This window comes from Salmo trutta, chromosome 18 (genome assembly GCF_901001165.1).
Source record: "Salmo trutta chromosome 18, fSalTru1.1, whole genome shotgun sequence".
Lineage (NCBI taxonomy): Eukaryota > Metazoa > Chordata > Actinopteri > Salmoniformes > Salmonidae > Salmo > Salmo trutta.
The window spans coordinates 47,498,656-47,513,577 of record NC_042974.1 but is presented as its reverse complement, the minus strand read 5'-3'; the positions used below and the strand labels follow the sequence as shown (position 1 = coordinate 47,513,577).

The following is a 14,922-nucleotide window of genomic DNA, read 5'->3' as shown; positions in this document are numbered from 1 at the left end:
AAATTCCCCCAACTTATCGTGGGAAGCTTGTGGAAGGCTACCCGAAACGTTTGACCCAAGTGAAACAATTTAAAGGCAATGCTACCAAATACTAATTGAGTGTATGTAAACTGCTGACCCACCGGGAACGTGATGAAAGAAATAAAATATTAAATAAATCACTCTATACCATTTTACATTCTTAAAATAAAGTGGTGATCCTAACTGACCTAAGACAGGGAATGTTTATTAGGATTAAATGTCAGGAATTGTGAAAAACCGAGTTTAAATGTATTTGGCTAAAGTGTATGGAAACTTCAACTGTAGATATATAAAAAATCTAATGTATGTCAAGTTCCATTACCGTATGTGTGGAAGACAATATACTGTAGTGTTAAATTAAAGTTAAGGCAACATTAACATATTGAGGTGATACACTTTTTTTCAAGTTTCTCTTTCCTTGTACATTGACCAGGTATGAGTTGGGCCATGAGTTTTTCCCTGTCACCTGACCAAGAAAATGTGTCCTAGTTATAGGCTATATCTAGGGCCCATAGTTTTACCCTAGTTATTGCCAAACTTTTCTAGCATGAGACATTAAAAAAAAATAAAAAAAATTACAAGCTACTCATTTTTATCTAGCTTTCAAATAGGAACATTCTTCTCCTCTCCCCTGAAACTCTTCCTCGGGTCCTTAGTGTACAAGAGAAAGTAGTGCAATGTCCTGTCAATATACCTGGTAAAATAATGGTTAATAAACTACTAAGGGGTGGGGGTCCTATAACAGATTCCCCCCCCCCAAATTATGTTCAGTTTTATTTTTCCTGTTTTGAATTTCACTCGAAATTACAAATTGTTTTAGAGAAACAACGAAATTGGATGTTCTGAGTCCATGTCAATGCTCAAATCACATCAGAATACAATTCATTTTTGGTCTGGAAGGAATCTAACAAATTGATTTAAGTGTAATTCCCCTTTAATTGTGCATCTGGCCCTTTAACCTCTATGGGATCGGTGTCCCGATACCGGGACAGTTGTTGCTAACGTGCGCTAATGTGACTAGAATGACGTAAGTAACATCAAACTTTCATCACAGCTCTTGGTTTGATACATTCACCTCTGAAGGTAAATAATGTACTTACATTCAGTAATCTTGCTCTGGTTTGTCATCCTGAGAGAGAGAGAGAAAATGTAGCATAGTTTTGTTTGATAAAATCAATTTCTATATTCAAATGTAGGAACTGGGTTCTAAGTTTGAACCCCTGCTGTTTCTACACATTGAAAAGGAAATAACAATACCAGCAGACACTTAGCCCTGTATGGAATGAGTTTCACACCCCTGGTTGAAATGTTGACTTCTTCAAAATATCTCCTTTCCAGTTGACATCAGCTCATTTTCCTTACATTCTTTTTGTGGATGTCACCTTGGCACATTTGTCTAATTTGGAGAATCAAATGACCAAAATACATAATTCAAAAACAAGTCCAGGTGGAATTGAGCTCTCCTGAAGTGCTCTGCTATATCCCACAGTCGAAACCACTTTCCTTAATCCTTTGTATGAATCCAAGGTTTAATACGTGATGCTCAAAAGAGACACAAGACAAACAGAAGAACAGATAAGCCAGTTCCTGAGAGAGAATGAAATGTAAGAATATCGTATCAGTGTTCCCCATCTTGTAGATCCAGTTTGTTCTTCACTCATCTTATCTTGGTTGGACAGAGGTAAAAATATACAGCATATTTGACTCTGTCCCTCTCTGAACTAGGGTTGGTCAGTACTCCACGTAGACGTTGTCCCCAACCACAGATCTAGGATCAGTTTACCATCACCTAATACACACATTAATGATTAGCGGGGGAAGGGAAAAACTGATCCAAGATCAGCATCTAGGGGCAACAAAGTCATCCTAGTCCTCTGTGTGTCCGTCAGTGGAGGATGCGGTGGAGGTACCTCTCCGGGTCGCTCTCCCCTCCTTTCTTCAGTAAAGCTCCTGGTCTGGCTGGTCTCTCAGAGGCCCCTGCAGGCCCTTGGCCCTCAGTTAAGTCCTCTCTGACTACTGTAGCGCCTCTGGGTCCCTTAGGAGTCAGTGGCTGTGTGTCTGGGCAGCTGTGTTTTGCTCTTGCCTCCGTCTTGCTGTCTGATGACTGCTCTTTGCTCTGCTGGCTACTCTCTGAACTCTTACCAATCCTGTAGAAACAAGCCAACTTTGTCAAAACATTTTAAAAGCCACAAAGTTCAGGGTGTTATTGTGCTCTGTGAGGACTTGTAAAAACTTGAATGTTATGAAGGATTCAAATCAGACATTTTAATCTCTGATTGTGTGTGTGTGAGACATTTTAATCTATTGATTGTGATTGCATGGTGTGTGTGCATGCGATTGTGTGTGTGGTGTATGTAAATGAGTGTGGAGAATGGGAAGGCATTGAGAGCATTCGGTGTGTGTGTGTGTCAGTCACCCACCTCAGCTCAGATGATGAATGCCCATAATCAGCATGGTCCTAGTGTCTCTCCCCTCAACTTTCCAGTGTGTGTAAATATTCATGATTATTATAGATTTATCAAATTATTATTTTTGTAAATCATAACGGCATATTACATAATGCCAACCCACCTCAGATGATTAAACGCCTGGAGCCAGCGCGAACCCAGTGTGTCTCGCCCCTCCACCCTCAGTTCTCTCCGTCGGCCCCTCGCCCTCAGTCCTATCAGGGCCTGGGCCAGCTCAGCCTCGTCCCCGTGGCCCCACACCAGCTCGGCCCTCTGCTCTGCATCCTGGTCCCCAGCTGCCGTGAACAGCCTCTGCAGCTGACGCAGGTTCACCTTGGGGGGGGGGGGGGGGGGTTACATTAACGACCTTTATACAGCCAGCAGATTTTTAATGATTCCCAATCGTTGTTCCTTACCCTAACCTCACCCCATTAATCCAAACCCTTGACATTTGTTAATCACTATGCCTAACCTATACCTCTGAATCTGCTGACTGAATATTCACTTCCTAAATAATTCCAAACTTACCCCGCCAAAGATGTTCCCTGAGCCAGCCTTCCTACTCCTCCGCTCAGCGAGACGCCACAGTGTGGAGGGCCCTGCCACCGTGGAGGAGAGAGACGGAGAGGCTGCCTCTGCATCCATCCTCCCCAAGCGAGAGGCTGCAAGAGCGGTAGGCGATGCCGCGAGATGGGCCTTCCATTGGAGGATAGGAAAGGTTAGGGTTAAACGCTAGAACCCTGTGTGAGGGCACACTGTAGGATGCAAGGCAAGCTCCTGCCAGTCTCTACCGTTCCTTGATTATTTAATCCTGCTTGAAGGAGCAGAGAGAGGAACTTAATCTGTCCTGCATGAAAGCCCATTACACTGCAGATGGTAAGAGTCAATCTAGCTATACAGTAACTCTGGTAAGAACCAGTCCACCTAGTAACTAAGTCTGCTTGGTCACATGAGGAACTGTAATGGTATTAGCAGAGTAGTTACCTGGCTGTGTCACTAGATCAACTGTATTGGAGGAAATAAGGGCTCTGCTCCAACAGTCACACTAGAATTCCACTTGGAATGCATGCACAATACATTGCCCAATATTAAGTTCTCTCACTCAGAAAGCCACAAAAATATTATGCACCAAAGATGACTCAAATCAATAATGTAATTGAAATGCCTTTAACTTAAATAATTGCATTAAAAATTGAGATAAAGAATGTAGCAAATGCACATAGGCCATGCACATCATTCAATCCTATGTGCGTCACAGCAGCTGGGTGGACGCTAGCCTCTTAAAATCCGAGAGTGAAGTACTTACAGCATTCCTGAACAGTCCCATTACAAGGCAGAATGTTGAACAAACTTAATTTCAATATATGTAAAGTTCTCAAACGATTTTGCCACTTTGTTGGAGGTAATCTGAGACAAAATATGCACAGGGAAGCTTTATCAACCCGACCTTTTAACACATGACAAACACTTGCACAATATGGGCGAGCCTAACCAAACCAGACAGAATGTTGTCCCACTCAATCAGCTGGCAAATTTCACAAACACTTCCAGTTGATTATTAGGGAACATGCTTCAGTCCACTACAATGTGTTAGGAGAAAAAAAAGGGACTGAACCTACTGGCGCTGCAAAGAGTCGGGTAAACACTTATCTGCACCTCCTACCATCAAAAGGACAATCAACCTGTAAAGTTAGTGTAAATATAATTATATTGAACATTCTGGCTTGTATAGTCTTTTTTTAGGCAGACGTCTTTCAGATTGAATATCCATGGGGTAAACCTTCAATGAACAAAAAAGCAAATACAAAAACAGAAATATACAAACAAGAGTACATAAACCTAAGACTGGGGGTATTACATGTCGACATAACCCCATACATTTGAAATGTGTCAGTTATCGTTTATTACCATGTTTACCCCATGGAACTGTCTGTTTAGGCAAAGCAGACGCACGCACGTTTCGTTGGCATGAAGATGTGACATTCAAAGTAAATGAACCTATCCAGTGATGCAATAAGATCTGACAAGAACTATTTTTATTTTAGTAGTCTGCGTCAAAAGAAACATATTTGGACTTATTTTCTGTAAAGGTACAAGGACAGAGCTACGGTACATTTCAGATCCAAACAAATTACTTAGAATATTAGTACTCTACACAATATAGGTCAAGTCTCATGAAAGCCGAATAAAAGACTATCCTAAACATGTTCTTACCCGGCGGCCAAGATGATAGCGACTTTCGTTCTTATGCTTTTCCCAAGAGCAATTTCCCTAAATCCTTTTGTGCTATGCTACGGTTTATTTTGTCAATATTGCTAATAAAATACCTTTGCCTTATATTTTGCTCTGTCCACTCGTCATTGATGTTGAGTAGTAGTTTGGGGTCTATACACCAATGAGAGCGGATATGGTAATTAATCCCACTTTATAGGGTCACTGGAATGTTTTCTCGAGCAATCAGAAGGTTTGTAGGCGGGGCGAGGTGTGAAGCCCCGCCCCTTGGCCGCGTCGTTAATCCATTGACGTCAATGCTCCTGGCACGAGGCTGTGTGAAACACTGAGGTATCGGTTATGAGACGATGCATGATTATAGGAGCGACAAAAAGTCTCTCCCAGACTGTGTGTGTGTGTGTGTGTGTGTGTGTGTGGGGGGGTGCCTTACAAGTCACAGGGGGTTGCAAGAGTTGAATCTACTCATGACATGAAGGTATAACTGTGCATCATCTAGATGGGACTTGACATCATGCTAACAATAAAGGCTAGGTTTACACAGGCAGCCCAAGTCTGATATTTTTTCCACTAATTCGTCATTTTCAGAGCTGATCTTATTGGTAACAAGACCCACGTGAACCCATCACTAGGTTGCCATTATGTGTGTTTCGCCCTGAAGTCAATGCACTCAGTCACTGATGGTAGACTATTGATCACTGCATGGCTTTTAGCTTCCATGCCCCCCAGCCATTGACCTGACCTGATCATATATCATATCTACAATGATCAGACTGGACCGGATGGAAAGTCACATGTTCCATAATTTCTTTGAAGACTAGCGTAATGTATAATAGGCTAACTGTGCGGGTGTGTGGAGGGGTGGGGGGGATCAGATCATTTTAGAAGGATGAGTTTCCTCTATAGGAAGTCATCTACTGCTGGAGTTGATTTGAGAACCAGCCAGGGGCCTTTATAAACCGTAAGTATGTACAAAATATACCCCAAAATGTGCGTGCGCCAGCTTTCAGCTTTCACACAAAAGTTTTCACCTCCCCGCAAACTATAGACCATGTGTACACACATCTGCTAGTGGTTGAACTATTGTATTGCAAGCTGGCAAGTATTTTTTTGTGTGAAAATGGGGGATATGATGAAAGCATATTCATAAAAAACAGGAAAACATATTAACAAGAATTCAGCCATTTGCCATTAGTGAGAATAGCGTTTTATTTTTAGAATCTAAAATTTATTTGACAGAAATCTTTTCCTATGTATTTTATTTTCATAACAATTGCAGAAGAAATGTCCCAAAGGAGCCATACAACAAATGATCATGCTCATATCTCATTTATTTGGACCTAGTAGCCTAGTAAATAGATAGGCTATATGTATTTCAAGTTTTTTTTAAATCATAGGCAGTGCAGTTTATAATACCGGTATTCAGTCGAATTTAACAATATTTTACATTGAAGTAGGCTTTAGTAAGCTACTGTAAGTACTGCAATTGCATTTTTTTCCAGTCTGCCTTAGACAATTATTTCAGAATTCGCAGGCAGTCCCCCTTATTTAGATTGGTGGAAAAGTTGATGCAAAACATTGTTGAATTCACTGCTGACAGGTCCATATTTTACCATTGTTTTTTCTTTCAGAAACTGACAGTCCTTTTCCAGATAAATAATAAATTACTGCTAAAGATTAAAACATCCTGACAACCAAGGTTATTATTGTTTATTTCTATTACTTTTTAGATTTTTATTTGAAATTGAGTTTAGTTTCAGTTCATTTTCAGACTTGATTTACTAGTTTCGTTTTAATTTTTCCTTTTAGTTTCAGGTTGATAAAAACATTTGTATCTCGTTTTTATATAATTTTAGTTTCAGTTTTAGTTTTAGGGACAGAAAGTAGCCTTTCCATGGGAGGCAAGGAGTCATTTGTGCCAATAGTTTTTGTTGTTGCGGATGTCACTTCTTGTCACTGGGGGGCAGTAATACATAAGGTGATGGGCATGGACCATAGACTTGGATAGACATAACATCTCTGTATCAGTGGAGCCTCCTCAGAGGAGGAAGGGGAGAATTATCCTCCTCAGTGAATTTCACAAAAAATCTAATATTGTAACATTAAAAAAGTTATCCTTTGTAGATAAAACTATACTAAATAAATTCATGTCAACAAATAATTGATTAAAACACACTGTTTTGCAATGAAGGTAGCCTCAACAGCACTCTTTAGGGTAGCACCATGGTGTAACATGAGGACAGCTAGATCCATCCTCCTATGGGTATATTGACTTCAATACAAAAACTAGGAGGATCATGGTTCTCACCCCCTTCCATAGACTTCTCCAGTAATTATGACAACTTCCGGAAGACATCCTCCAACCTATCAGAGCTCTTGCAGCATGTTATGCACCCAATCAAAGGATCAGAGAATGAATCTAGTACTAAAAGCATAAGCTACAGCTAGATAACACTGTAGTGCATAACATGTGGTGAGTAGTTGACTCAAAGAGAGAGAAAGCCAATAGTTTAACAATTTTGAACAAATGCATTTCTTTAAAAATTAAGGAGAAGCGAGAGAGAGAGAGAGAGAGAGAGCTAGCTATATTTTGTTGTATTTCTTTCACTTTCACTTAGCTAGTGAATGCAGCATGTTTAGCTTACTCACACACCTGGTTCAAACAGAGAGGGATGCTACCGTATGTTAGCTAGCTGGCTATGCCTATCCAACACTGGAACTCTTCCAAGTCAAGGTAACCTTTTGGTTTTATACATTTATTGCTACTGAGGCCCACCGGTGTAACTGCTAAACTGTAGAGGGTTTACTAACCCAAACAATTCGAGCTTCTACTTTTAAAAATCCACCTTTCCAGAAACAAGTCTCTCACCGTTTCCGCTTGCTATAGACCACTCTCTGCCCCCAGCTGTGCCTTGGACACCATGTGAACTGATTGCCCCCCATCTATCCTCAGAGCTAGTGCTGCTAGGTGACCTAAACTGGGACATGCTTAACACCCAGGCCATCCTACAATCTAAGCTTGACGCCCTCAATCTCTCACAAATTATTAAGGGACCCACCAAATCCGTAAACACGGGCACCCTCATAGATATCATCCTAACCAACTTGCCCTCCAAATATACCTCTGCTGTTTTCAACCAAGATCTCAGCGATCACTGCCTCATTGCCTGCATCCATAATGGGTCTGCGGTCAAACGAACACCCCTCATCACTATCAAACGCTCCCTAAAACACTTCAGCGAGCAGGCCTTCCTAATCGACCTGGCCCGGGTATCCTGGAAGGATATTGACCTCATCTCATCAGTAGAGGATGCCTGGTCATTCTTTAAAAGTGCCTTCCTCACCATCTTAAATAAGCATGCCCCTTTCAATTTTTTTTTAACCAGGAACAGATATAGCCCTTGGTTCTCTCCAGACCTGACTGCCCTTGACCAGCACAAAAACATCCTGTGGCGTTCTGCATTAGCATCGAATAGCCCCCGTGATATGCAACTTTTCAGGGAAGTCAGGAACAAATATACACAGGCAGTTAGGAAAGCTACAGCTAGCTTTATCAAGCAGAAATTTGCATCCTATTGCACAAACTCAAAAAGGTTCTGGGACACTGTAAAGTGCATGGAGAATAAGAGCACCTCCTCCTAGCTGCCCACTGCACTGAGGCTAGGAAACACTGTCACCACCGATTAATCCACTATAATTGAGAATTTCAATAAGCATTTTTCTACGGCTGGCCATGCTTTCCACCTGGCTACCCCTACCCCGGTCAACAGCCCTGCCCTCCCCACAGCAACTCGCCCAAGCCTCCCCATTTCTCCTTCACCTAAATCCAGATAGCTGATGTTCTTAAAGAACTGCAAAACCTGGACTCCTACAAATCAGCCGGGCTAGACAATCTGGACCCTCTCTTTTTAAAATTATCTGACGAAATTGTTGCAACCCCTATTACTAGCCTGTTCAACCTCTCTTTCGTATCGTCTGAGATTCCCAAAGATTGGAAAGCTGCCGCGGTCATCCCCTCTTCAAAGGGGGAGACACTCTAGACCCAAATCGCAACAGACCTATATCTATCCTTACCTGCCTTTCTAAGTTCTTCAAAAACAGATTACCGATCATTTCGAATCCCACCGTACCTTCTCCGCTATGCAATCTGGTTTCCGAGCTGTCATGGGTGCACCTAAGCCACGCTCAAGGTCCTAAACGATATCATAACCGCCATCGATAAGAGACATTACTGTGCAGCCGTATTCATCGACCTGGCCAAGGCTTTCGACTCTGTCAATCACCACATTCTTATTGGCAGACTCAACAGCCTTGGTTTCTCAAATGATTGCCTCGCCTAGTTCACCAACTACTTCTCTGATAGAGTTCAGTGTGTCAAATCGGAGGGCCTGTTTTCCGGACCTCTTGCAGTCTTTATGGGGGTGCCACAGGGTTCAATTCTCGGGCCAACTCTCTTCTCTGTATACATCAATGATGTTGCTCTCACTACTGGTGATTCTCTGATCCACCTCTAAGCAGACGACACCATTCTGTATACTTCTGGCCCTTCTTTGGACACTGTGTTAACTAACCTCCAGACGAGCTTCAATGCCATACAACTCTCCTTCCGTGGCCTCCAACTGCTCTTAAATGCAAGTAAAACTAAGTGCATGCTCTTAAACCGATCCCTGCCCACACCTGCCCGCCCGTCCTGCATCAATACTCTGGACGGTTCTGACATAGAATATGTGGACAACTACAAATACCTAGGTGTCTGGCTAGACTGTAAACTCTCCTTCCAGACTCACATTAAGCATCTCCAATCCAAAATTAAATCTAGAATCGGCTTCCTATTTCGCAAAACAAGCCATCCTTCACTCACGCTGCCAAACATACCCTCGTAAAACGAACCATCCTACTGATCCTCGACTTCGGCGATGCCATCTACAAAATAGCCTCCAACACTCTACTCAACAAATTGGATGCAGTCTATCACAGTGCCATCCGTTTTGTCACCAAAGCCCCATATATTACCCACCACTGCGATCTGTATGCTCTCGTTGGCTGGCCATCGCTTTATACTCGTCGCCAAACCCACTGGCTCCAGGTCATCTACAAGTCTCTGCTAGGTAAAGCCCCGCCTTATCTCAGCTCACTGGTCACCATAGCAGCACCCACCCGTAGCACGCGCTCTAGCAGGTATATCTCACTGGTCACCCCCAAAGCCAATTCCTCCTTTGGCCGCCTTTCCTTCCAGTTCTCTGCTGCCAATGACTGGAACAAACTGCAAAAATCAATGAAGCTGGAATCTTATATCTCCCTCACTAGCTTTAAGCACCAGCTGTCAGAGCAGCTCACAGGTCACTGCACCTGTACATAGCCCATCTGTAAACAGCCCATCCAACTACCTCATCCCCATACTGTATTTATTTATTTATCTTGCTCCTTTGCACCCCAGTATCTCTACTTGCACATTAATCTTCTGCACATCTACCATTCCAGTGTCTAATTGCTATACTGTAATTAGTTCACCACCATGGCCTATTTATTGCCTTACCTCACTTATCTTACCTCATTTGCACTCACTGTATATAGATTTTTCTTTTTTCTACAGAATTATTGACTGTATGTTTGTTTATTCCATGTGTAACTCTGTGTTGTCGTATGTGTCGAACTGCTGTGCTTTATCTTGGCCAGGTCGCAGTTGTAAATGAGAACTTGTTCTCAACTAGCCCACCTGGTTAAATAAAGGTGAAATAAAAAAAATAGAAACGCATTAGTTCTAGTAGCTATGTTGACCATGACGTTACCTAATATGGTGACAACGATGTAGGCTGTATGTAGCAGGTAGAATATGAAGGGTTGGCTTGGAAAGTGTTTTTAGCCTGGTCACTGAAGTCCACAAGCAAAGGGAAAAGCATCATGCAGTAGTGTAAGCGGTGCGCAACTGACTGCAGGGAAGTCAGGAGCAGGAGAGCAGAAATGGATAACAGCCGGAGCACTCTAATGATACAAAAACAAACGGCACCCAGAACAGCAAAATACGGGTTGAAACAACCCGTCGCCAACCAGTCAGAAATGTACAAAACACTTACAACAAATAATTCCACACACAGACATGGGGGGAACAGAGGGTTATATACACGACAAGTAATGAGGGAATGTAAACCAGGTGTGTGGGAAAACAAGACAAAACAAATGGAAAATGAAAGGTGGATCGGTGATGGCTAGAAGACCGGTGACGTCGACCGCCGAATGCCGCCCGAACAAGGAGAGGAACCGACTTCGGCGGAAGTCGTGACAAGTAGCCTAAACCTATCAATGTTACATTGAGCTGGGTGAATGGAATATGAATGACAGTCATCCAATATGCTGTAATAGGAATAAGACCATGGTCATTAAAAAAATAATCGTCCTCCCTCATCTTAAACTGCACCAATCGCCACTGATCTGTATCTGTGTCATGATGGCATCTGTGAGAGCATGGGCATCACCATTGAGGCCATCTCCATCTTAAAATAGTCCATTTTCTTCTTCACAAGTAAAATTTGTGATCCGGCTGTCACAACTCCAACCGGGTCTTCAGGTAATGCCAACCGGGTCATCAGGATCGATCAGCCAATGAAGTTGGAAGCCCTGCCTAGTTGACTAAATCAAGATGACGAAAGTCCTTAATGGCGCTGCCCATGTTAACACAGCCCATGTTAAAACAGGCTTTTGGCCACTAGAGGACTCCATACAACTCCATGGCCAGGACATAGGTTTTATAAAATTGTCTTTAGCTAGCCCAGATAGGTTCCCAATCTCCCAACCTTACAACTAGCTACCAAGAAGCCATTTCAGGTTATCAATCAAGTTAGAATAGCTAGCTTGTCTAACTATCTTAGCTGGCATGCCTGCTGACAAGTTTGGTAGACTTTAGAAAAGCAAGCAATTACTAAATGTACTGAATAAGACTAACATTCCTTATAATCTTTTACCCAGATTTTAACAGAGATGCAGAAAAGCATATTCAATGTTTCTTTAAGAAAATAACCACCAGTCAGGAGGATACAGACAGCTCAAGATGTACTTTGCATTCAGAAAGTATTCAGACTCCTTCCCTTTTTCCACAGCTTGTTACGTTACAGCCTTATTCTAAAATTGATTAAATACATTTCTTTCCTTATCAATCACACACACAATTTTTCAACAAGATCTCACGGTTTGACCAATTTCACTTCAGATTTCGAAGGTGTCAAATTTAAAATGTCAAATTTAAAATTGTTTTGCACCCTGAGTTGCTCTGCTGCTATTGCTGGAGCCTCACGGTTGGTTAAGTTTAGGCATTCATTCTGAATGTTTAAGTTAAGAGTTAAAGTTTGGGATAGGATTAAAATAAAAACAACTCCATGGTTAGGTTTAGGCATTCATTCCGAATGGTTAAGTTAAGAGTTCAAGTTTGGGATAGGATTAAAATAAAAACAACTCCATGGTTAGGTTTAGGCATTCATTCGGAATGGTTAAGTTAAGAGTTAAAGTTTGGGATAGGATTAAAATAAAAACAACTCCATGGTTAGGTTTAGGCATTCATTCTGAATGGTTAAGTTAAGAGTTCAAGTTTGGGATAGGGTTAAAATAAAAACAACTCCATGGTTAGGTTTAGGCATTCATTCAGTATGGTTAAGTTAAGAGTTCAAGTTTGGGATAGGGTTAAAACAACAACAAAAAAGGGGCCTCCCAAGTGGCGCAGGGGTCTAAGGCACTGCATCACAGTGCTAGAGGTGTCATTACCGACCCGGGTTTGATCCCGGGCTTTATCACAACCGGCTGTGAAAGGGAGTCCTATAGGACAGCGCACGATTAGCCCAGCATTGTCTGGATTATGAGAGGGTTTTTAGCCCATTCTGATGGGAGGATACAGGGCTAATAGTACCATGGAAGGCTCCTGATCAGTTCTTCCTAAAAGATGAATAGCTGACTTACGGTGGCTTGCAAAATTATTCACCCCCCTTGGCATTTTTCCCATTTTGTTGCCTTACAACCGGGAATTAAAATAGATTTTTGGGGTGTTTGTATCATTTGATTTACACAACATGCCTACCACTTTGAAGATACAAAATATTTTTTATTGTGAAACAAAAAAGGAATAAGACAAAAAAACATAACTTGAGCGTGCATAACTATTCAACCCCCCAAAGTCAATACTTTGTCGAGCCACCTTTTGCAGCAATTACAGCTGCAAGTCTCTTGGGGTATGTCTCTATAAGCTTGGCACATCTAGCCATGGGGATTTTTGCCCATTCTTCAAGGCAAAACTGCTCCAGCTCTTTCAAGTTACATGGGTTCCGCTGGTGTACAGCAATCTTTAAGTCATACCAGAGATTCTCAATTGGATTGAGGTCTGGGCTTTGACTAGGCCATTCCAAGACATTTACATTTTTCCCCTTAAACCACTCAAGTGTTGCTTTACACAAATCTCTGGAAGACTGAAACAGGTTTTTCTCAAGAATTTCCCTGTTTTTAGCGCCATCCATCATTCCTTCAATTCTGACCAGTTTTCCAGTCCCTGCAGATGAAAAACATTCCCACAGCATGATGCTGCCACCACCATGCTTCACTGTGGGGATGCTGTTCTCGGGGTGAAGAGAGATGTTGGGTTTGTGCCAGACATAGCATTTTCCTCGATGGCCAAAAAGCTCAATTTTAGTCTCATCTGACCAGAATACTTTCTCCAATATGTTTGGGGAGTCTCCCACATGCCTTTTGGTGAACACCAAACGTGTTTGCTTATTTTTTTCTTTAAGCAATATCTTTTTTTCTGGCCACTCTTCCTTAAAGTCCAGCTCTGTGGAGTGTGCGGCTTAAAGTGGTCCTATGGACAGATACTCCAATCTCCGCTGTGCAGCTTTGCAGCTCCTTCAGGGTTATCTTGGTCTCTTTGTTGCCTCTCTGATTATTAATGCCCTCCTTGCCTGGTCCATGAGTTATGGTGGGCGGCCCTCTCTTGGCAGGTTTGTTGTGGTGCCATATTCTTTCCATTTTTTAAGAGTGGATTTAGTGCTGCTCCGTGGGATGTTCAAAGTTTCAGATATTTTTATATAACCCAAACCTGATATGTACTTTGTCCCTGACCTGTTTGGAGAGCTCCTTGGTCTTCATGGTGCCGCTTGCTTGGTGGTGCCCCTTGCTTAGTGGGGTTGCAGACTCTGGGGCCTTTCGGAACTGGTGTATATATACTGAGATCATGTGACACTTAGATTGCACAAAGATGGACTTTATTTAACTAATTATGTGACTTCTGAAGTTTATTTCAATTTTATTTAACCTTTATTTAACCAGGTAGGCCAGTTGAGAACAAGTTCTCATTTACAACTGCGACCTGACCAAGATAGAGCAAAGCAGTGCGACACAAACAACACAGAGTTACACATGGGATAAACAAATGTACAGTACATGACACAATAGAAAAGTCTATACACAGTGTGTGCAAATGTAGAAAGATTAGGGAGGTAAGGCAATTAATATGCCATAGTGGCGAAATAATTGCAATTTAGCAATTAAACACTGGAGTGATAGATGTGCAGAAGGTGAATGTGCAAGTAGAGATACTGGGGTGCAAAGGAGCAAAAAAACAAAAACAATATGTGGATGAGGTAGTTGGGTGGCCTATTTACAGATGGGCTATGTACAGGTGCAATGATCGGTAAGCTGCTCTGACAGCTGATGCTTAAAGCTAGTGAGGGAGATATTAGACTCCAGCTTCATTGATTTTTGCAGTTTGTTCCAGTCATTGGCAGCAGAGAACTGTAAGGAAAGGCGGCCAAAGGAGGAATTGGCTTTGTGGTTGAACAGTGAAAAATACCTACTGGAGCGTGTGCTACGGGTGGGTGCTGCTATGGTGACCAGTGAGCTGAGATAAGGCGGGGCTTTACCTAGCAAAGACTTATAGATGACATGGAGCCAGTGGGTTTGGCGAAGAATATGAAGCGAGGGCTAGCCAATGAGGGCATACAGGTCGCAATGGTGGGCAGTATATGGGGCTTTGGTGACAAAACGGATGGCACTGTGATAGACTACATCCAATTTTCTGAGTGGAGTGTTGGAGGCTATTTTGTAGATGACATCGCCGAAGTTAAGGATCTGTAGGAAAGTCAGTTTTACGAGGGTATGTTTGGCAGCATGAGTGAAGGAGGCTTTGTTGCGAAATAGGAAGCTGATTCTAGATTTAATTTTGGATTGGTTATTGGTTGCACCAGATCTTATT

General features: G+C 42.2%; 1 protein-coding gene across 2 annotated transcripts; it reads right to left on the bottom strand.

Moving 5' to 3' along the window:
• Positions 1 to 479: 479 nt before the first annotated feature.
• LOC115153400 (arginine vasopressin-induced protein 1) lies at positions 480 to 4,787 on the bottom strand. 2 transcript variants are annotated; one of them, XM_029698814.1, is made up of 4 exons: positions 4,683 to 4,787; positions 2,997 to 3,164; positions 2,593 to 2,801; positions 480 to 2,168 (listed from the first exon to the last, which is right to left on the bottom strand). In XM_029698814.1, the coding sequence occupies exons 2-4, from the start codon at positions 3,111 to 3,113 to the stop codon at positions 1,907 to 1,909; spliced, it is 588 nt and encodes a 195-aa protein (XP_029554674.1). In that variant the 5' UTR covers positions 3,114 to 3,164; positions 4,683 to 4,787; the 3' UTR covers positions 480 to 1,906. The 2 variants fall into 2 exon arrangements, with proteins under 2 accessions (XP_029554674.1, XP_029554673.1); XM_029698813.1 differs by lacking the exon at positions 4,683 to 4,787 and adding an exon at positions 3,775 to 4,676.
• Positions 4,788 to 14,922: the final 10,135 nt, after the last annotated feature.